This window comes from Rhineura floridana, chromosome 7, assembly GCF_030035675.1.
Source record: "Rhineura floridana isolate rRhiFlo1 chromosome 7, rRhiFlo1.hap2, whole genome shotgun sequence".
NCBI classification, from domain to species: domain Eukaryota; kingdom Metazoa; phylum Chordata; class Lepidosauria; order Squamata; family Rhineuridae; genus Rhineura; species Rhineura floridana.
The window spans coordinates 71,085,460-71,109,535 of record NC_084486.1 but is presented as its reverse complement, the minus strand read 5'-3'; the positions used below and the strand labels follow the sequence as shown (position 1 = coordinate 71,109,535).

General features: G+C 40.7%; 1 protein-coding gene across 1 annotated transcript in view; it reads left to right on the top strand.

Annotated features, from left to right (window-relative positions):
• The first annotated feature begins 3,581 nt into the window (after positions 1-3,581).
• The window catches only part of CCDC172 (coiled-coil domain containing 172), a 48,660-nt gene continuing 28,165 nt past the window's right edge, over positions 3,582-24,076 (top strand). Inside the window, exons 1-5 of the mRNA XM_061634382.1 lie at positions 3,582-3,660; positions 7,059-7,144; positions 13,554-13,670; positions 16,373-16,538; positions 23,309-23,410. Coding sequence (XP_061490366.1) covers positions 3,582-3,660; positions 7,059-7,144; positions 13,554-13,670; positions 16,373-16,538; positions 23,309-23,410 — 550 coding nt within the window. The remainder of the gene's footprint in view (positions 3,661-7,058; positions 7,145-13,553; positions 13,671-16,372; positions 16,539-23,308; positions 23,411-24,076) is intronic.

The following is a 24,076-nucleotide window of genomic DNA, read 5'->3' as shown; positions in this document are numbered from 1 at the left end:
TCGAGAAGAAAGTTACATCAGCCAATTCCTGATTGGTCAATTAATCTTGGACCGTTAGGATCCTTTCCTTTAAGTATAGGGCTAGAGACCCATAGCCTTTGTTCTCTGTTCCCTGTTCTATGCTGACTTGGCACCAGAGTTCCAAACCTTTCTGCCTTATGGTTCCAGGGGGTTGCCTATGGGAGGTAACCTATGTCTGGTTCCATTGCTTTATGTTGAACATCCATCTGTCTTAGGAGAGATGCCACGCAACCAACTACCTTGTATGTAAGTAGTTAGGTGAGCTAGTTTGTTATTTTCTTGTTGTGTGTATGAATTCTCTTGTAAGTACCTAAACCCCTGTTTGGGTGTATGGTCTTAAAGGATTACTTGCTGCTATATATTTATGTGCACTTATATATTTGAATAAAGCTACTTCTATTTAACCTGGTGTGTTCATTGAGAGAAAGGGTGGTTCTGGATTCAGTACCTTGACCATTCTCAGTCACTAACTACCAAAGAGGGTTAAGAAGTTAAAAGCTTGAATTTGAGGTGCTAAACCAGAGGGGCCAGGCAAGGAGTGTAACTGTGACTCTTGCCCCATAGGACCTTGGTTTTACCTATCTTCTGGGCTCAGAGATCCCCTGGCTCTGAGTGGACCAGTAAACAGGGGTGGTGGCAGCCTACCTTCTACCTTGCAGGGTTGTTGTGAGCGTACACAGCCTTGGCAAGGGTGAAGAATAGTCTTTTCGGTTCCAGTCTCATTTCCCTAAGGGTGGGGGTCTGAGTCTGACGCATGATCCCTGTGCCTTGACGGTAGGGATTCATGACAGGTGGAAGGTGAAAAGGGTGCATAGTAGTTGTAATATGTGGGAGGAGGAAGGTGCAGGGGGTTACCATGGTGATGGTCTGTATGCAAGAGGGAGCTGCACAAAGGAGGAGGAGGAGGCATGGACATGGGGTGAAGGTGAAAACGGGTGCAAAGTGGGGCAGCAGAACAGAAGAGAAGTGGCTTCAGAAATGAGGTTGGAAAGGTGAAAAGGGAGCTTAGTAGTTGCATGGGGTAGGAACAGGAAGCTTGAGGGAGCTAATGTGGGGGGAGTGATGGGCTGAGAGTAGAGTGAGCGGGGCACAGCTGCTAGTTACTACTAATTATTTAGAGGACGCTGATAGAATCATAATTACCAAGATAGAGTTTAATGAACTGACATCTCTCAACTAGGGTTGCCAGGCTCAGGGCCTGAGAACGATTCTGTATCTTTAAGAAAAGAGAAAATTCAGCCAAGTGCAGGTTTTCTTGCAACACTGTAATGGGAAAAACCACAAGGTGAATTCTCCCTTTCCCCTGTGCAACCAAGAGGTCTTCTGTATCTTTAAAAATTGTACAGGGGGAAGAGAGAATTAAATGTTTAAATGATCCCTACCCGGGCTCCATATTTTAGCTAAGATTTTTATCTTAATTTCCAATCAGAGAAATGTTTTTTTAATTGTATGCTCCAAGCAACTGTGATTGATGGTTAATGTATCATACTTAATGACATCACTTAGGCCCACCCCTGTGACATCACTTAGGCCCACCCCTGTGACATCACTAGGGCCCACCCCTGAAATCTCAGGGCTTGGGATGCTTCTGACCTGGCAACCCAAATTCCCACCTTCCATTGTTCTTAGCCAATGAGGGACACCACAGTTATACTGGAAAAATCAAGAATTTTCGTCTGCTTGCCTGCTGCATCTGCAGAATCTAGCAGTTTAGAAAACTGCACGTGCTCATTTGATCAACACATGCAGCTCCACCCCTTATTCATACACTTTCTGGTTGCGTCAGCAAGGAGAAGCAGCTTCCATCTCAGTTGCCTGTTTCTCAGGATATGTGTCTTAAGTGGTGAATGCAATGGGAGGGTCTGCCTGTCATCATGAAGGATGGAATAAAAGAGTTTGATTCCACTAAGCACTCCCTGCCCTGAACAGATACAAGATATAAAAGCAAACCTCTCTGTAGAATAGGCAGTGATAGTAGCATTTGCATTTTTCAGCCCTGCACCCACCTTGTTAAATGGTGCTTACTCCTAAGTAAAGTTGCATTGGAATGCAGCCTCACTCACCCTGTTGCCTGACAGAGCCTCTGTTCGGCAATTCAGAAAAGGCTAAAAAGTATTTTTTGATACATACCCTTCTTCAGAATGACTGGCAGGCATCTCCCCACCAAAGATCACCCTACTTCCATCTCCCGAGGGATGGATATGTGTGTGTGTGTGTGTGTGTGTGTGTGTGCACGTATACCTACACCTACACACATGTATATATATACGAGGCACTCCCTCTCTTTCTCTCTCTATGCATATATTCAATGCAATGGGGAGCGTAATCTTCCCCCCCTTAAGACTAACAGGAATGGAACAGCTACCCTGTCTAATGCTACCACAGCTTGCCAGGTCTCTAGAATTCACTGCATTTTTTATTTTATTTTTTAAAAAAGAGGTGCCAGCACCCAACTCTCCATCATATTCCAGCTTTTATCATAGAAGGCTCCATTTCCCCTCTCTCTGATCGGATATGTGGGAATCAGTTTACTAAAGACACTTCTTACATGCTCAGACATGCTCCCTTTAGATAAGATGATTGACAGAACTGATAATACTGAAATTTTGATTTCTATCTGCGTTAAAAGTTGTACGATTTTTATAGTGCTGCATTGACTTGTTTTATGTTTGTTGTGTCTTTATTATGTTTTTACATTGATTCTGCATTTTTATTGTTTTTACTATGTTTGTAAGCTGCCCTGAACTCTGTTTTTATCAGTGGAAAGGCAGGATATAAATCCTCTTAATAAATAAATATTCTGTAATAGGCATTTAAGGTTGAAAATGAAGGAATTTTTTAAAATCTTCAGTTTTTGGTGGTAATTGCTAAGGACAAAAACAAAACAACTGGACAATGCAACCTTTAATATGATTAATTTGCCTAATCAGGACATGATTTGCATAATATGCAAATTACACACCTAATTTATAATTTGCATAATATGCAAATCAGCCTGCCCAGATGTGTGGGATTGGAATATGGGAACCCTCCAGGAGTTGGGCACAAACCTCAGGAAAGACTTCTTTACATACATACATAGGTAACATCACACAGAATAAGAGGGTAAATTGGGAGAGATTTCAGACTATACCACTTCAAATAAGTCATGTTTTTTAATGCTCCCCCTCACAAAATGATTCCTGGATGTAAATAAACCGACACACCAAGGAAAAGGCCTGTACTAAATCTTTCTCCCTGATGTGCTCTAGTTCAGTATATGCAGGGCTCTTGTTTGTTAATAAAGGGAATAAAAAAAATAAAAAACCCGCCTGTAGTCTGAAGTGGCTCTGTCCAGATTTCTACCATTTTGGACTAGCAGCTTATCTGTGTAATGGAGGGAAGGATGAAGTAGTTGAGGCATGGTGGATATGCTGTGTGGGGAAGGAGCAAAGAACTAAATAATAGTTACCAAAGTGCTTTTTTCAAGGAAGTTCCTCATATCTTTAGAACAGTTCTTTAGCAGAAAGAGACAACAGCGTCCCACCTCTGGGACTCCCTTTCAAAGAGGCAGAGCAAAAATGAACTTAGATTCCTTGTTTCAGCAAATCCTCCTGACAGAACAAAAAGCAGAGGAAAAGCGACACCTCATACACCAAGGTTGGTGGCCACCCTCATGGAATTTGAAGCAAGGGGTTGTCATCTAGTTAGTTATTCCTTCTACTCAGCTAATGGAGTTGCATTTTTATAGTTTTCAATGTCTGCTTCAGTCACATCATGGGGTCTGCAGGATTTTTTCCGGTGTGGGGAAAATAAAACACTGAAAGTGGGGGAGCAGGCTAGTTTTTCACAAAAACAAAATAAAATGAGAATAGTGCCTGGTCATTTTGCCTCATATCTCAGGTTCTATGAATGCTAGACTTGTTCATTTTGTATGAAAGGTGATAATCAGGGAATTATGGTTCATGGGGGTGGGGACACTGTCTCCCCCCCCCATTCATGGGTTACAGTAGAATTGCAAAATAGGCAGTGTAAATGAAATTTAAAACTTGATAGGATACACAGTTTGGGGCTGCACCCCCTACCTGAATATATGTTGATTTTAGAGTAGTTGTGTGAGACTTGTGTGATTATAGTTAGAAAATGACCTTCCATTTACAGAATAATTTTCTTGGCTTCCTGATTGTAAGAGGGAAGTTGAAAATATGACTGTGCCTCTCAAGGCCTGAAAAGCAAGTTAATGAATTGGTAAACCATCTTGTGATTGAATAAAAAAAATATTAAAAAATATATTTTTAGCTGTCCCTTCACTGCAAAAACCTTACAATCCTTTCAGCCCAAGATTTTTAAACGCTTGGGATGTATGGTACAAAAAGACCTCTTTTCTCCTGGAAGCACCAAACGGCATCTATGCTATGATTTGTACATGCCTGGGCTTTACAAATTCTTGTCTGTTGTAAACCATAGGCCGATTGGGTGTGGTCCCATTATGTGATTACAATAGTGTAATCTTGCTGGCTCCACCTTCGCTGTTGCTGTTGCTGGCTCCACCTTCGCTGTTGCATTCTTCCTTTCTCTGAAGAACCCCCCCGTGTTGGGGGAGAAGGGTAATTAGGGACCCTACTGTATGCACATAGATTCCCTGCATATTGAACCCTGATCATGCAGGATTCTAAATTATTCAGAGCCAGCATGGATTGCAGGAGGGGGGGAGGTAGTGAAGTTGTAATGGTGTGCATTTCCCTACTCTCCCATTCCCAAAATTGTTATTGTGTGGGAAGTGAGTGCCTGAATGGACCTCCAGTCTTTAGCTATTTCATTGCAAGTTATTTTTTTACACATGTCCTCCCAAGTTCAGCTGTACCCATCTGACTGGAATTCCACTTTCAATCTGCCTCCATGTTACTTTAGAACCACAAATACCATTCAAGGTTGTCACAAGGAAACCTAGATACAAAAGAGGTAACTTCAGCATCATCCTGGGATGTTGGAGTAGAACAACAGGGTTTTTCATCAAGAAAAAAAAGAGAGGAAAATTAGATGTTGCCAGGTGTTAAACTGACCTTACACACGGTAGAGACACATTTACTGTTCTGCTGATTCCAGTGTGTCTCCACCTTTCTCTTCTGAAATCGGGGGCACACGACAATAGTCAAACCTGGTGGGATCAGCTTGAGTGTTGTTTTTTTAAATTCACTTCAAAGAGATTTTAAAATTGATGGGCAGATCAAGCTATCCCACCTCAATGCAAACAGCATTGGGCGACTAGTATGCTCACAACCACGGCTGAGAAAAGCAGAACTCTTGAGAAACAAGCCTTTTTTTTTAGCCACAAAAAACTTCTGTCTAAACCAACCAATCCTACCCTTAACCTCCAAACCTAGGACAGCTTTCAGAGTTCAGAGCAGACTGTGGGCTTAACAGCATGGGAGAATTTCTTTGTAGCAAATGCACTCCTTTTGTCATCGTAATACATTTGCAAGGTCCACACTTCATGCTCAATAGTAGCTTCAAATCTGTTGTTTTCCATTGACACAAGTAAGCCTTCCTCTGTCGCTGTTTCCTTGTGGCCCTACCCACTAATTTTACAATTTTACTCTCTCCGGTTGCTCAGTCACAGGGCATGTGCAAATATTTTTGAACTGGGCAGTATTTCCACTCTCCTGCTCCCACCGCTTCCTGAAGTTTGATGGTTGAAAAGAAGTGGGGTCATCTGCCCCCTCCCCTTCTTCCTTTTCCCAGCTTCCCATCACAGTTCTTTCAGTTGGGCAAGCAGCCCTCCCCCCCCCTTTACACTAGTCTGTTAGGAGGAGAGAATGTATTTTGGCCACCACCACCATTCTTTTTCCCTTCGCTATTATATCATTTTTCCAATCTCTTCCATTATTTTATTTTATTTTATGCTTTGTGGAAAATTATCAATATTTATTTATGAGCCTCCCCTGGCATCAATGTTTATTCTCAATTCTGTAATGATAGAAAAATATCAATAAAAGTATTGATCACATTATCAATGAGTGTGGCCCCCTGGTGACAATTATCTAATTCCTTTTCCCTTCGCTATCTTACTATTTTTCTTACTGGTGGCCACACTGGTGAGGAAAGGTAGATTTTGCAGCTTAGTGACTGAAGGAAAAAAGATGCAGGAGATAACTCACAGGCACCTTCTTTCTCCACCATCCCTTGCTTTTTCTGAGTTAATTTTTCCCCACTGGAAAAACAAACCAATATATCACTATCTTAAATAAAATATCAATATTTTGAGAAAATATCAATACTTTCTCAAAATATTGATATTAATATCGATATTGTAGGTGACTTTTTAAAAAATCCACTTTAGTTTTTTTAGGAAAAAAATCGGAAACCAGGCACAGAGATGTTACTTCAAAGTTATCTCCACAAAGATAGAGAATATGAGAAAGATGATAAATCCAGTGGTAATCCCCATCGCTAATTTCAAGGAGTGAAAGAAGTTTACTCTGGGAGAAAGGAAGGACAGAGCAGTGAGAAGTTGCTGGACAAACCACTGGAAACAAAATGGAATTCATGGGAGAGCTAGTGAGCGGAGAAAGGAGAACAGTTGAAAGCGGTAATTCACCCACCCACTAAAAACCATTGAAACAACCCGTCTACAAAGACGTGAAACTATGTGGAGCTGTATTGTTCTAAACTTCTTGTATCAATTATCCCAATTATCAGAGGGTTGGGTTAGTACAGATGTACGGGGGGCGGTAAACTGCGTGATAGCATCTGTTTGCCAGTAATGTCATGTGAACCATGTGAATTAAATGGAGATGTGAGTAGCACCAAACACACAGTTAACTACCGTGTAGATGAGCCCTGTGTGATTCTTCTTGGAATTGACTACCCATGGCCGCAGAATGACTATCAGTGACCCTCAGCTTCATAGTGAATTTCCCGTCATAAGATGTCCATCACTGGTGAAATGTTTACACTTTTACTGTTTATGCTTTTCTAGCTTCCTACAAACAGCACCTTTTGTAATACTGCTTGCACAAATTTCTTCCTCATGTCTAAAGGTTCATTTTGTGTTGCAGTTAAAGAGGAAATAACCATAGGTAATGAAAAAGCTAAACAACTAACGGAACAACTGGATGAAGAAAAAAGAAAGTTGGAAGTTGAGGTACATAGGATAGCAATTACAATAGTGGATTAATAGATAAATTAATTTGCAATAATATGTGTATATATTTTGTACAGTACACTGAAGAGCACACATTGTCCATATGGTCTGTTGGTAGTATTACAAATATTTCCAAATATCTCACCTAAATAAATCCCTGGATTTTGGAATTCCAGATTAACTGGTCTTGTTTGTAAAGTAGTACTGATAAATTAAGAATTTGGTATTGTTCAATTTTTTATTTCTGAATAAAAAAATTCAGAGCCCTACATGTTGTTGCATCTTTCAGTTCCTACAGTTCATTTATATTTTCCCCTACTTTAAAAAAAGGTTAAAATATTGGGTTGTTTTTTTTTTTTTAAGTTTTTTAAACATATTAAAAAGCAATTCCAACACAGATGCACTCTGGGATATGGTCTCAACTTAAAAGGCTTGTTGAAAGAGGAAGGTCTTCAATAGGCTCCGAAAAGATAACAGAGATGGCACCTGTCTAATATTTAAGGGGAAGGAATTCCACAGGGTAGGTGCTGCCAGACTAAAGGTCCGTTTCCTATGTTGTGCAGAACAGACCTACTGATAAGATGGTATCTGCAGGAGGCCCTACCTGCAGAGTGCAGTGATCGACTCGGTATATAAGGGATAAGATGGTCTTTCAGGTATCTTGGTCCCAAGCTGTACAGGACTTTGTACACCTAAACTAGAACCTTGAACTTGGCCTGGTAACAAATGGGCAGCCAGTGCAATTCTTTCAGCAGCGGGGTGACATGTTGCCGATACTTTGCCCCAGTGAGCAGTCTTGCTGCAGCATTTTGCACTAGCTGCAGCTTCCAGACCAACCTCAAGGGCAGCCCCACATAGAGCGCATTACAGTAATCCAGCCTGGAGGTTACCAGTGCGTAGACAACAGTGGTCAGGCTATCCCAGTCCAGAAACGGCCGCAGCTGTCTTACCAGCCGAAGCTGATAAAAGGCACTCCTAGCCACGGAGGTCACCTGGGCCTCTAGCGACAAAGATGGATCCAGGAGCACCTCCAGACTACGGACCTGCTCTTTCAGAGGGAGTACGACCCCATCCAAAGCAGGCAACTGACCAATTATCCAAACTCAGGAACCACCAATCCACAGTGCCTCCATCTTGCTAGGATTCAGAGTCAGTTTATTGGCCCTCATCCAGCCCACCACCAAGTCCAGGCAGAGGTCAAGGGCTTGCACGGCCTCTTCCAATTCATATGTTAAGGAGAAATAGAGCTGGGTATCATCAGCATACTGCTGACACCTCCCCCCAAATCTCCTGTTGACCGCTCCCAAGGTCTTCATATAGATGTTAAACAGCATGGGGGACACAATGGTACCCTGCGGCACCCCACAGCATAACTGCCAGGGGTCCAAAAGACAGTCATCCAATGCTATTCTCTGAGAAGAACCTTGGAGATAGGATAGGAACCACTGTAAAACAGTGCCTCCAACACCCATCTCACCAAGTCGGCCCAGAAGGATACCATGGTCAATGGTATCAAAAGCCACTGAGAGATCAAGTAAGTATAACAGGATCGCACTCCCCCTGTCCTTCTCCTGATAAAGGTAATCCATCAGGGCGACCAAGGCCAATTCAGTCCCATAACCAGGCCTGAACCCAGACTGGGATGGGTCAAGATAATCTGTTTCATCCAAGACTACTTGCAATTGCTGCGTCACAACCCTCTCAATCACTTTCCCTAAGAAGGGGGTATTTGCAACCGGTCAGTAGTTGTCACAAACCAATGGGTCCAAGGTGGCCCTTTTCAGGAGTGGTTGGATCACTGTCTCTTTCAAGGTGGCTGGAACCACTCCTTCCCAGAATGATGCGTTGACCACACCCTGGATCCACTCAGTCAACCCCTCTTAGCAAACTTTATTAAGCCAAGAAGGGCAAGGGTCGAGATGACACGTTGCTGGCCGCATCAACACAAGCACCTTGTCTATGTCATCAGGCCGCATCAACTGAAACAGTTCCCAAGAAGTTGCAGCAGAAGTTGCACTGGACACCTCATTGGGGACTACAGTACATGTGGATGGGGCATCAAGACTGCTACGGAGGCGAGCAACTTTACCCTCAAAGTGCCTTGCAAACAATTCACAGTGGGCCTCCAAAGGGTCTAAAACTCCATTTCCTGGAGTTGATGTCAACAGACCCCTGACAATATGGAAAAGTTCCACTGGATGGCTACTTGAAGATGCGATGGAGGCAGAGAAGTGGGAGTTCTTTGCCGCCCTCACCGCCACACAGTAGGCACGGTTATGATGTTTTACTTGTGCCTGATCAGCCTCACAGCACGTCTTTCACCACTTGTGCTCTGCCCGTCATCCAGCCTGTTTCATTGCCCTTAGCTCACTGGTGTACCAAGATGCAAACCGGGCTCCACAATGTCGGAGAGGGCTCTTGGGGGCAACCATGTCAAAAGCCCGACGTGCCTCGCTGTTCCAAAGCGTGACAAGGGCTTCAACAGCGTCACGTGCTCTATCTACTGGGAACCTTCCCCGGGGCATTCAGGAATCCTGTGGATTCCATTAGTCTCCAGGGGCAGACCATCTTAATCTGTCCACCCCCCCTTGCAGGGAAGGATCAGACCCATAAGGCTAAACTTCACCAGGAAGTGGTCTGACCATGACAATGGGGTGACATCCAGCTTCCCATCTCCAGACCACCCCTTCCTCCGTCTGGAGCAAAAACCAAGTCAAGGGTGTGCCCTGCCCTATGTGTCAGGCCAGTGACAACTTGAGGCAGCCCCATGGTCATCATGGAAGCCATGAAGTCCCGAGCCAGAACACTAGAGGCAGACCCAGCATGGACATTGAAATCACCCAGCACTATTGTTCTGGGTTCCTCCAATACCACAGCCACGGGGGCCTCCGCCAGCTTGGTCAGAGAAGCTGCCAGGCAACAGGGTGGATGGTATACCAGCAGCAACCCTAGCTTACTGTCTCCTCGGCCCGACACTAGGTGCAGTCCCTCACAGCCAGCTCCAAGACAGAGGGTTTTCCTGGTTACAGATATGGAAGTTCTGTAGACCACAGCAACTCCTCCCTCCTGTCCCTGCAGCCTGTACTGGTATTGCACCGAGTATCCAGGTGCGCAAAGCTGGGTCAGATCAACTTCTCCCAGTTCACCCACCTAGGTCTCGGTAATGCACACCAAATCGGCACCTTCATCCACAATCAAATCATGAATGAGAGTGGTCTTGTTATTTACCAATCTGGTGTTAAACAACAACACACACAGGCCAGTGGGCACAGCAGATGAGCAACGAGGAACCCCTGCATGAGAGGAGTGGCAGCAAGGAACAAGGCGCAGATAGCTTTGCCCTCATCTTCTATGGTAATTCACCACAACCCCATGGCTATATTTCCCTCTACCCGTGTTCACTGAAATTGGGGTGGCATCACCCATGTTTAGCACTAAATTATGTTTAGCATAATGTTCAGAGGCAGCCATTGTAGAACTTCTCACATCACTATCACTCAGAGTTGTTGGAGTTCTCCCAAGCTGTGCTCATTAATACCCACCTCAAAGGAGAGTAGATCTTCACATGAGAAGAACTTTACAAGAGCTTTCTGATTTGGGGGGAGATGGGCAAAATTCTAATTTCTGGGTTAACTTGAGGTTATCTTCAGAGAGATTACCCATCTCTACTACCATTTCATTTTAGTGAAGAACATTTTGAGCATAGTTCATAGCAATATAAAATGTCTGACTGCTGTCTGGTTTCTAGGTCTGTCAGGAGTTCTCATGTTTTAAAAAACTATGGAACTTCTTTAAAAAAAAGATTCAGCAGGCTGTTTTGTTGAATGCCACAGATCTGTAGAAAAGCTAGGTATAATATGAAAATATGGAGCCTATAGAGCTGTTCAAAAAAATTATTAGTTTGACATCACATAAGAGTATTTTTCATGACCTCTGGCTTAGTAGTAAACCCAGGTCACAGAACAGGAACCCCACTGTCCTTCTGTCACATTACACAATGATACTCGTCATGGGGCTGCTTGTAAAACTAAATTGTAACAATCATAATTCTATTTGTATGTCACTAATTTGCTCTTGACTCATTCCGATTTACAGTTATATGGTTTCCATGGTAGATACAGAGGGTTGTGAAAGTGGGGGAACAATTACTATGAATTACTAATGAGAAAAACTAAAAAAGCATTCCTAAAGCAATTATAGTTTTAAACCCACAGATTGATTACATGAAGGTCAATGCCTATTAACTTGCATGTTTAGTTAGCCTCAGTTAATTTTTTTAAAAGACTGCATACCTTACAAGCACAAGAAAAGCCAATATGCATTGCCTCCACCGGATGAAACAAATACTGAACGCTATTAAAATTGTCACCACTTAATCAACTTTTTTCAAGTGCAGAAACATAACCTTATGCTATTTTCTCTGAAGACCCTAATGTAATATATATTACGCTGTGAGCAATACCACTCACATAAGTTCCTTTTCCAAATTCCTCTATGCTTGCTTCACATTTTTATGTGTAGGAACTTGCAAAGTCTCGTATCTGTAAATATAGGGATACAATGGAAGAAGGAGCCTATGTAGCTGAACCTTAGAGTTCAAAGATGTTTTGACATCTATTTCACAGACTGCTTGCGGTCAAGGAAATGCTGTCAGAAAATATAAATTTTGGTGCGTTCTGAAAAACTAGGTAGCATGTAATTAGAACTTGAATTATAGCATTTTGCCTTGCAAGGTTCAATGCTTCCTTTTCAAAAATGCCGTTCTAAAGAATATATTGAATAGGTAGTTTAGAGAGCAATCCCATACTGAAGATCCAACAAATGATCTGGCCGGCCAGCCAGAAAACCCTTTTCTCAGCAGCCAGCATTGCAATGAAGTGTGCTGACCAAGAGATAGAGCACTCTGTCTCTTCTCTGCCGGCTCACTGTATTTCAAAGATTCCTGTACAGAAGGGCAGCCACCCCATGAAGAGTTGGCTGCAGAAGCCTTAGAAGGCACAGATAACCATATAGATCTGTACCTTCACATGCTGTTCTTGGGTGTGGTTGGTCTCCTGTGGGAAGCCTCCTTGCTTTAGAAGGACTAGCTTCTGCTGCTCAGCAGGCAGTGCAGTTTATTTTTTCTTCTGCACAACATGGAGGAGTGACACTCTCCATTTTGTGCTGAGCAGACGAGAGAGGTGTAAGTAAGGACAAGCTTAACCAAGGCCCATGTGTGCATGCCTGCCTTGGTTGTACTTGCACTTTAAGATGCAAACAGGAGTGTTGGCTTGTCAAGCACCCCTGGTTGAATACTCGTAACATTCCTGATCCAGATAACGCTGAGGACTAGGATATTGGAGCTATCTAAGGTGCCCAAGCCTCAAATCTTCCAGTGTGGCCTAAAGTAAATTATCAGTTATCAAGGTAAATAAGAGGGTGGGGGACTCAGGGAAGAGAGTATGTCAGATAAAGGAAAGAGAGAGTTTCATCAAGTTTGTTTTTTCATCTTTGCTCATTAACGTGTGAAATGTTCACTTACTTATTTGTAGTGTTAGAAACATGTTCTCAGTAAATGTTAATCCTTTTTTAAAAGACTCAGCCTATGTGGTTTCATTGTTTTTGATTTTCTGCTATTTGAACACACTTAATGACCAGGCTGCTATAAAGAATAAATGAAGGGGAGGGAGAAGAAAACTCTCCTGTGTTGTAATTCTTTTAGCCCAGAGGCTAAGAGAAAAGTGTTTGGTCCTTGGCTAGAGTCACATGACAAGGTTATCCCAAGGGTGTTCTCAGGGGCAACGGGGACACTATCGTCTATTATATGTTAAAGATCAGAAGCTTTTAACTTAGATTTCCATTGTTCGCCATTGTTTTGACTTCTGATGGTGGGCAACAAGAATGCTTACCTTGTACCAGCAACTAAGAACCTGTCTCGAATTCCTCTCGACCATATAAAACTGAGCCTATACAACCTGCATTAGAAACAAATTCTAAATTTAGGAACAAGTTTAGAAGTAAAACATATCTACAGTAGCAGCTGATGTGATGGGACAGCACTTCAGAGCTGCCCTCCTGACACTGGCATCACTACAGTTTATCTGGATGGCAGTGGAGCAGAGCAGCAGCAAGAAATTTATGTACAACCCTGCATATGTAAAGCAGTTGTGTCTGCACAGCCCTGAGCTCACTGCCACCCTGCCCCATCCCAGCACCTTCCAGGTAACTGCAGTGACCCTTGTGTCGGGAGGTGGCTCCACAGTGTTGCCCCACCAAACTACTCACTAGTTCAAATCCCCACATCACCAAGGTTATGTTGCAGAGTTAGATTTGAAATTTATGTAAAACATCTGTTCACAAGTACATATGTTTAAAAACAACAACTGTACTCAGTTCTTTACATCACTTTTTAAAATTTTGTTTTTTACAGGTTCAGTTCCTATCTGAAAAGCTCTTTGACTTGGAGCTTTTGAAGAAAAGAGAAGAGAGCTTAGAAAAACAAAAGGCTGAGCTTCTTAACAGGAAGGCTATTCTGCTTGAAACCTTTGTATGTTCCCCAAAGGAATGTTCTAGATCAGTGGTCTTCAACCTTTTGAAACCCACCTCTAGCTAAATTGTACATGAGCTGACATTTGAACCCAAAGGGCACAGGTACAAGTATAGTACTTTGGCCCCAATGCAGCTCAGGTTTCTTTTGAGTAAGTTCTATTGAAAGCAGTACAACAAGTTAGTTGTAACTAAGTTGTCGCGTTACTTTCAGTGGGATTTAGTCATAACTTAACAGAGAAATCCAAACCCCAGATGGGCAGTGGCAGGATGTGACAGATCACACACAGTCCTGTCCCTCACACCTGCTGGAGGGAGGGGGTAAGGAAAAAACCTCCTCCAGGCTTTGGGCCCAATGCCCAGAAGTGATGGCAGTGGGGCCACATTGGGTTCCAGTGGATCCTGTGCTGGCTTGGCCCCAACGCATCCTTCGAATGCCCTGTTTTGAGGCTTTCCATGCATTACTATTAGCAGAAAGCCTGCTTAGCAGCCCTTTCAGTAGGCAGAATGGGGAGCTCTATGCTAGCAGAATGATGTGTGATTCTAGTGCCACTTCATGGTCAGAGTAGTGGAGCTGCTCTAGGCTGAGAGGAGGGAAACCTCGGTGTCATCCAACTCCACCCCACCCCCTTGTACCCTAACCCCAACAGGAGTCCTTAACTTCTGGAATATTCTGGTTTCCATATTTATCAAAAATAACTGTAAATGTGTGTTTGGAATAAGAACTGTAAATGTCTGGGAAGCGTGTCTGAATTTATTTCTACATATTACACTTTCTAATATCATGAAACTAATTTGGCCCCCAAATTAAAGCCTGCGTACAATGGGAAACTAGATGGCCCAAAAGAACTCACCTTTTTCAGTGACCTTTGCTGAGATCCTTCAAGAGTGATTGACATTTACAATCTAAGTATGCAATCCTATGCTCACTTACCTGGGAGTAAGCCACATTGAGCTCAGTGGGACTTACTTCTGAGTAGATATGCATAAGATTGCATTGTTAAACTTAAACATTACTCATGTATTATTTTTTTATGAGAAAGCATCTTGCTTTCCACCTTCTTCCTTCCCCTCTGATAACAGACTTTAGTGCCTACACCGTCGTAAGAGACCCACCCCACCACTTGCAACATATAAAATGGAAAGTAACTCAGCCAACTGTCTAGCAGATCTTTCTCTGGTAACTTTCAGGGCTTGTATGACTGCTGCAGAGAAATAAATGCTCCAAAGCACTGGTCTTCCAGGTGGATCAGAACCCACTAATGGGTCACAGCTTGAACTAAGGTTATAGCAACTGCACTGCTACTATGTAGATAGATATATGGTAAAATATTAAGCTATGAATCTCTAAATTCATGTTTAGGTTAGTCACATGCAACTTGCAAGAGTCTCCTGAACACTAATGTGTTACCTTACAAGGCATGGGATGACCCATCCCATCCTCCTTACCACATAGAGGGGCAAGGCAGTAGTGGGGACATTGGTGCTGTGCAAATGCACCAGTGGATTTTCCTGCTCGTGCATTTGCACCTCAAAGACCTTCCTGCCACCTCACCTTTCTCCCTCCCAGTAAGCAACAGTGACCAACCTACTACAAAACTAGCATAGGAATTGACCTCATCCAGCCATAAAACATCACATGCTTGACAGGAGGAGCTGGAATCCTAAAAGAATGGCCTTTTAGACCATGTTGGAGACTTGGAGACATGACAAATACCCTACATTTATGTAGTGTGCTTAATAATAGGAAATATTCATAGGGAGAAGCATGATACTGAAATGTTCAGACAGAGGCATGACTAGTGGAAGACGTCAAAGTCATTGAGCCCAGTGTAAGGGAATTTTTTCTAAAAGTTGTTAAGAAAATTGATGTTTTTCCTCTTACGTTCTTTCACGTTTTAAGAGAAATTAAGGAATTTAAGATCTTCATTCGTCTGATAAGGGATTTTAAAAGTAGACATAATATTTTTAGCAGAAACCCCACTGAATTCATTGATTTCCTCAGTACTTTCAGTATATAATGTCTAAGCTCACAAAAAAGCTTTGTGAATGAGGTTTCTGTATTTCCTGCAATCATAACAAACATCAAACAGATTTCTAACTTTCCTTGAAAAGTTTTACTGAAATTAAGGGAATTATTTTCAAGCAAATATGGTTGGGATCATGCAACAAAAGACAGTGATTTGTCCAGGATTCAAGGCTGAACAGGAATTGGAACCCAAGTCTGAATTTGACATTTTTCACCTCAGTTCACAAATGCTGAGGATTTTAAAAAAAACTATACTCCTATATATACATACAATAGGGCCCCACTCATACTGCGGGTTACAATCCAGACCCCCGCCTAAAAGCAAAACCCGCTGAAAAATGGAACTCCATCAATAAAATGGCGCCCGATGCCATAAAAGCAGAACAAGCGCTGTATGAGTGGGGCCTTACTCTAATTGAAAGCCATCGTAGTAGCGGAACGCCGAAAAGCAGGCTGCCGAAAGCAGGGCCCTACTGTATTACATTTGATCAAATCAGTATGGCAAGTTTAGTGTAATGGATGAAAAAGTGTCATTTATATATGGAAGTTTGAATGAAAAAAAATATATATGTAAGTTTGAATGAATATATATATATTCATTCAAACTTCCATCTTATTTTAACGAAGTCTTTTTTTCACTTAACATTTTTTATTTTATTTTATTGCATCATTAGATGGATACAAAGAGAAAAATTGCTACAGAGGATGAGAAATTTTTGAAGGAAATTACAGACTTCAACAATGAATATGGGTTAACAGCGAAAAGGGAGTTTTTAATTAAAAAACGAGTCAAAGCTGAAATATGTGAATTAGAAGAAAAAGAAAATGTTTTGAGAAATGGTATGTCTTGAATTTAATTATTTTATCTCAGATTATCTAAGAATGTAAATGGCTATGTTGCAGCTCTGTGACACTACAATCTCACAATTTTCTTCCAAGCTGAAATGTCCTATTAAATTGTGAGGTAATGATTTTCCTACAGCAAAGAAGAACAGTGTATGGTACTGGAGCATCAAGCATGTTCCTTGTTGCAGGGAACATTAATTGCAGAGTGTGGTGCTCTAACATAATAATACTGCTGAAGATGACACGAGTTCAGAGATAAAACTCTTACCTGTCCTTACTATCCCTTTCATGGGTCACTGTTAAAAGGTGGGTAGAATAGTTGTACATAGCTTGCTATTTTTCTATACTTCTAAACATCAGGCATGGTCAATATTTATTGCAAGCCAGTTTGACCCTAACTAGCATAGATAACAGAGAAGTAAAAGGGTATGCCCTTTGAATTTTTTCATCAGTGAATTATAATCACGTGTTGTATGCTAGCTAATGCACAAGTCTAACTGTAATATATTTTCTTTTCTAATGTATGCATGAAATGTTGTTGTTTTAAATAAGACTCAGAATAATAACATTGGAGCCCAGGTCAGCACACAATTATGACAAAAATACAATCACAGAATCTACCACTGATGCTGCTCTGGGAGCTGCTGCCAAATCTATTCCTGCTGCTCCAAGAGCTACTGCAGCTGCTGAGCTCCCCATAGTGAACAATTGCTTCCTTAAATAATATAAGGAATACATACTATGACAGTATGCAGCCAGTAAAATGCTACTTTGGAAATTAGGCAACATGTCACATTGCTCAAGATAATAGTGTTGCCAAGTCAGAAACATCCCAAACCCTGAGATTTCAGGGGAAGGCCCTAGTGGTGTCATTAAGCATCAACCACAGTTGCTTGGAGGATACAATTCAAACAAACATTTCTCTGACTAGAAATTAAGATAGAAATCTTAACTAAAATATGGTGTTTACTGGTCCAGCTGAAGTGACAGAATCATTCCTTCCCACCTGTTTAGGGAGCCTGGGTAAGGAACACTTAATCTAGCCTACTTGCTTCAGGCAAGAAGAGTTTAAGTGCCCTGAGGCCAGGCCAGTCACCAGAAGGCCACTGTAGGAAGAAAGGAGCCTAGTGTTGTGGAGATGTTAGATGGGAGCACTCAGATGGATGCCCCTGAAGGCTGCAATTCTAAACACACATTAAGGGACTAAGCCCAATAGAACTCAATAGGACTTATTTCTGAGTAGATATGGTTTGGAATGTGCTCTTTGGTAAAGCTTGACTAGGGATCCTCTGCAAAAATATCCATATCAAAGAGGGTTGGCAACCATCTACCTGGAATACCCTGCCTGACTTTTAGCATGGCTGCTCCAAACCTCTTTTCAGAATTGACCCTTCACTTCAGAAAGAGGTTTGAGAAATGAGTAAGAGTTAAGAAGATTCTCTACCCTTTTCTGCCTACTCTGTGGGCTGCTATAAACTCACGGTGACAGCCAACCCAATTCCAGTGAGTAATACTTAACAGAGAGAAAATACATGTGGTTTGGTCTACCTTCACAGGCAGTAGCATGGGGAAAACAGCAATTGAAGCCAGGCTTCCCAGTATGCAAATTCTCTTTTACCACTATTGGGCAAGAAACAAACTGTCATGCAAACAAAAAGGTGCATCATCAATGGGTTTATGGGGGTTGATCTCATGGAACCAGTATTATTGCTTTTTTGGATATAAGGGAATGAGGTTAAAGGTAAATGAAATGCAGATAGAAATAGAAAAATAAAAGACAGTGATGATTTCCTAAATGCAATAGCATACTAACCACAACAAGATTCCTATGAGTAAGGCAGGAAACTCAGTATTCCACAACCAGTCAGGATTCCTAACCAAAAACTAAAACTAAAAAAATCCTGGCAGCCAGTCAGCCAAGGTCACAGAAATCCCCATGCAGCATAACCTGACCTCAGAGCTGCAGTTAGTGCAGAATGCTGTGAAATGATTGCTGACATGAGTGACACCCTATCAGCACATAATACCTCTGCTTTGAGATCTGTACTGGTTGCTGATTTGCTACCAGGCCAAGTTCAAGGTGTGCTTTCCATGTTACGGGTGCCACATAGTACTCATTCTGCTTTTGTAAGAAATCAGTCCTTTAGTGTGGCAGCACCTACACTTTGGAATTCCCTGCCTATTGACATTAGGCATACACATTCATTGTACTCACCTGCTAAAAACATTTTTGCCTACCCAGGCATGTAGAAGCTATTGTGTTTTTAATCTGTTTTTAACTCATTGTTGGTTTTATTATTTTGAATGTTTTTAAATACCTAAAATGCTTTTACCAATATTTTATTGTTTTATTTCCTTCTGTAAACCACTTTGAAATTTTGTACAATAAAATGGTATATGGATGTTGTAAATAAAATACATAAATATATTTTGGAGTCACTGGGGCCCTTGGGTCTCTTTCCACTGTTAGGAAAAAAAGAATCTACCTTGTAGCAACGCAGGCCAACTGGTACCATCTAGCTCATATCTAGCTGATGTGGACTAGCATTTGACTGTCCAGAATTCTACATGATAGTCTTTTCCAGAGATTGAATTTTGGACCTTTGCATGCAAAGCATATGCCCTACCACTGAGCTACAGCCCTGTTTAAAAAGGTTTCTTTTTAAATTGTTCTTTTCAATTCACTAATGAATTCACAGCATACTAGGGCAGATCCGCACCATGCATTTAAAGCACATTAAACACACATTTGAAGCACATGGATCCCACCAGCACAGAATCATGGGAACTGCAGTTTGTTAAAGGTAGTGGGAACTATAACTGTGAGGGGGAAACTACACTTGCCAGGATTCTTTGTGGGAGGTCATGTGCTTTAAATGTGAGTTGGATGTGCTTTAAATGTATTGTGTGGATCTACTTCATAAACTTTACCTGCGTGTAAATTGTTTTAATTATTATTTTTAAAATGGAAATAGCTACAAAGTTTACTGAGTGACCATGGGCTACTCACCATCTCTCAACCTAATCTGCCCCTCAGGATGAGAACAACAGAGAGAACCATGACCACCCCAAGGAAGAACATACTTAAAATATAGAGGAAATAATAATGTACAACCATAGTGTACAATCAGATACTTATTGAGACAGAGTATGACTAAATATTTATATAAGAATGAATGTCAAAGATGTTTATTATTTACAATATCTATATTGTAATGCTATGCATGTTTACTCAGAAGCAAGTCCAACCTAAAATCCAGAGTCATGCCACTTTAAGCTGTTTTGCAACTGTTTTATACCTGTTTTATGGTTATTGGATTTTAAAGGGATTTCTTTCTTGTTGTGAGCTGCCTTGGTTTTCAGTCAGCAGCCCTACCGCACAGGAATGTTGGGAAGACTCTATATACATGCACACACAAAAATACACTGGAGATGTAAAACACATATACCCCATATAATAGTTTATTATCAAAACTGGTTGGTCATTGCAGAACTTTTTTTTAAAATCAGTATCAGTTTCCTACATAATAAAAGCAGTGACACCTCAGTAAGCCCTGCCTAATTGCTTTAAAATTAGGATTGGAGGGGGAGGGAAAGATTTTTAACACAAACAAAGTCCTTTGCTGTGTTCACTCAAAAGTCCCATTAATTTACAGCACAATCCTCAGAAATGTCCTATTAACTTTAATGGGGTTTACTCCCAGTATGTGGGATTAGCATTGCAGCTTTACTCAAAACAGGCTATGAATTAGACAAATGAACTGCAGTCTTCAACAGCCCAGGAAAATTTAAACTTGTTTGACTCCTTATAAGTAGAAAAGCGTAACACATTGTGATGGCATTTCGTTCTCATGCACACAAGAGAGAAAAATACTTTTGCTGTTGCTAAAATTATAGACATACTCAGTTTATGAGATTTTCAGACAAGCAGGAAAAAACAACACTTTTATAGCCTTGCAATGGGTTCTAGCTATTGCCTGGAGGTCAATAAATCCCTTGTCAATCATAACCCTGACTTCACATTGGCGACAAACCTGAAAGGGCAGAGTTAGAGCAGCCAGCTAGGAACTCATTTAACAGACTTTTTTTGGGTGGTGACATTTTGGTGTAGATCTCTTGAACCAGACCACCTAGGAATTTTTTAAAAAGTGAAGAGTACGGAGATTGGGATGAGTCAACCGGAGACCCGGAGAGGACCCCAAAAATCCAGAGTCTCCAGGTGAAAACCAGAGACCTGGCAATCCTACCAGATAATGACATATGGAACATGCATGCATTATGGCCCAGTTACATTCTGATACTGAATGCTTTCACAAGTACTATGAATGGACAAACGTTGGGGCAAGATAAGCAAGAATAAGCCCAGAATTTTGCAACTGGCAAAAACAAATTCTAAGAACAGAAACAATAAACTTTGAGTAAAATATGTTATGTTCTGAGCTTGGATACAACTAAAACATGTATCAAAATAACTCAAAGAGCTAAGACCAAACACTCAAAAGAAGTATGGAAATTGATCTGGCAACATATTGTACAACAGACTATGCACAAATTTAAAAGAAAGCTTTTTATAAATTAAAATTTCACTGTTATTTAATAGCAGCAGCACCTAGTAGTAACGTGCAGTGGGGCACCTTGGAGGTGTGGAGCATCAAACACTGACATACTTCATATTTTTTTTTACCCTGCTTTAAAATAATTATATTCTGGAAGACTATAATAAAAGCAATTAAATTTATTAAATCATACTGGTGGGCTCACTGATTATATTGTTTGGATATGTTAAGAATCTGGTTTTACTAGTGGATATAGATCTAGTAGCATATAAGTTAACAGCTGCCCATATAGCAATATGTTATAACAGGGGCAGTGGGGTGCTTATCCCTGTGCTAGAAGACTGGCTAGTAAGAGTTTGGGAACTGGCCTATATGATATAATTAAATAATATTGTAAGAATGAGGAAAGGCCGGCAACTTTATGAATTATTTATTGAAAAATGGAGCAACTTTGTTATGTATTGGTGTAAGAGGACTCAAGGAAATGTTCAACCATACATATCATTGGGAATAGTCTAAAGAACAATTACTGTACTGGTATACTATTTTTCTTTTTTGAGACTGCTGCCAGCTTTGCTTGTTGCTGATAATGGATGTATGTTTAGTGCTACTCAGGGTAGGCACACTGAAGTTAATAGACATGGCTAATTTAGGTTTATTCATTTCAATAGGTCTCCTCTGAGTAGGACTTAGTTGAATAAAACCCTATATATATTTAATGTAATTAAAATTACAGAGGCAAGTAGCATTTTTAGTGCTTTGATGCAGGCCATTGGTGCAATAGCAACCATCCCGCATAGGTGCTCCTATAAAAGTACCCATTCCCAAAAATACTAGGTATAAACACTTTATTTATTTATTTATTTTTATTTATTTTATTCAATTTATTTGTCGCCCATCTGGCTGGAAACCCAGCTACTCTGAGCGACGTACAAAATAAAAGCATATAAACATCAAACATAAAAGTATATAAACATCAAAAAACAAGCAATAAAACTAAACAACAAAGTAGAAGCTATCCCCCAACCCACAGAGCCCAACCCAAAGATCAGAAAGTCCTCCTGAAGAAGCTGCGTTTGAAGGCTGGAGGGTGGGGCAAGTCAGGTGGAAACAGCCTCCCCTGATGGCAACAGAGTCTCTCTCCCCTCATAGTCCTTCTCCTGAGGCAGCTCACCCCATTCAGAATCGTAATCTTTATTTAAAGATAAATAGTCAAGGCTGTATTTCTATATCCGCTGTTGATGGTTAGACATGCACAAGGTCATTGTGCTAACATACAAAATAGTGAATCATTCATTGTTCTCTAACAGTAAAACATATTTTTGTTTTTTCTTGGATTGTGCCATTGTGAAACAACATATCACAATTTGCCAGGCTCTCAAGTGCAGTTTATTGGATTATGATAACACATTTCACCTGATGATTTTGACCTTGCCTTCTTAGTACAAGGTACTCAAGCATTCAAGGGGCTTTAGAAGAAAAGAATGAGAACCAGTAGTAATTAATACAACATTGCACAGAATTCAAACTGTGCTGTTAGCTCCTCAACAGAGAACTCTTAGCTCTCCAACAAAGCGCATAAACTACAGTGATTGTATAGTGTGCAGCTATTACCACCATACAAATAAAATTTGTTAGCTTTGCTTGCATTTGTAGCTCTTACTTTTTTTGTTGTCATGGATAATAAATATCCTATTTTCTAATAGACTAAAAACACTTTTTCACACTTAGGTCCAAATCAAATCTATACAGTTACATTTATATCCCTCCTTTCCACACAAATAGAGCCCAGCAGCTGACATGGATTCCCCTCTCTCCAGAAGCCCCCCACCAGTACACTTCCAAAATTTGCTCCAGAGGGTTAGAGGGCTCTATGGAGAAGATTTAGGGAGGTATGGGGGGACTGCAGTGGAGAGAAGGAGACGAATTCCACTCGCATAACATGGGATGTCATTCAGAATTAGCAATGTTTCTGTGCAATAGTTAGTAATTACATATATCAGTCACTAAAAAGTAATTCACTTGTGATTATGAGATGCATAATCATAATAATGCATATGAGATGTATGTAATTTCTTAAAATGTTGAATTTTATGTTTAGATATTTGAAAAATAATTACATAGATGCAGAGGATTTGCAACAAAATATTTTCATTAAGTAGTGAAGATTTTATCTTTCATCTAACTTTAAAATTCTTACTTTCTTAGAAATTGAGTCAATGGAACATGAAAATGTTCAATTAAAAATGTTTCAGCTGAAGAAGAATGAATTAAAGAAGGATTTATTTACTCTCCAGAGGAAACTCAAAGGTATCTTGTTTACATGATGATCACTTGATTTGATATTCAAACATGATCCAAGAATGACATTTGATAAATGCTCCTGAACAGAAATAATTTTTGTCAGATTTTCTGACAGATCAGATTATATCATAGATTTAATATTTTTAAAAGATGACTATAAATTAGGAGATTAATTAACAATAATTAAAAGAATATGGATTAAAAACATTTTCTGATCTTCTTGGCAGCTTTAACAATTCAGACTGCCAGTGATCCAAGCCATTGTTTAAAAATCATACCACCTCTTATTTTGTCTGCAATAGGAACTGCTACACCAACCCCACAAATGAAGCTCTGGCTTTCATCCAGTTTTCCCTTACATCCACATATTATTTTTGTATTCCAACCTTTGTATTAACATAATTTGATATATGATATGTAACACCACATAGTCTTGTAAGATTGGCCATGTCTTAAATTCAACTGGAAAATATTTTAATGTCATAACACTATAAACCAAAATTTTCACTCTAATAATAGGTGGCTCTTTTAATTTGTAATACAGCAACTGATAAACACAGAAAGATGTCTTATGATGAGTGAGATTGTTAGCCCATCTAGCTCAGTACTGTCTGTTCTGACCAGCAGTGCCTCTCCAGAGTTTCAGACAGGAGACTTTCCTAGACGTACCTA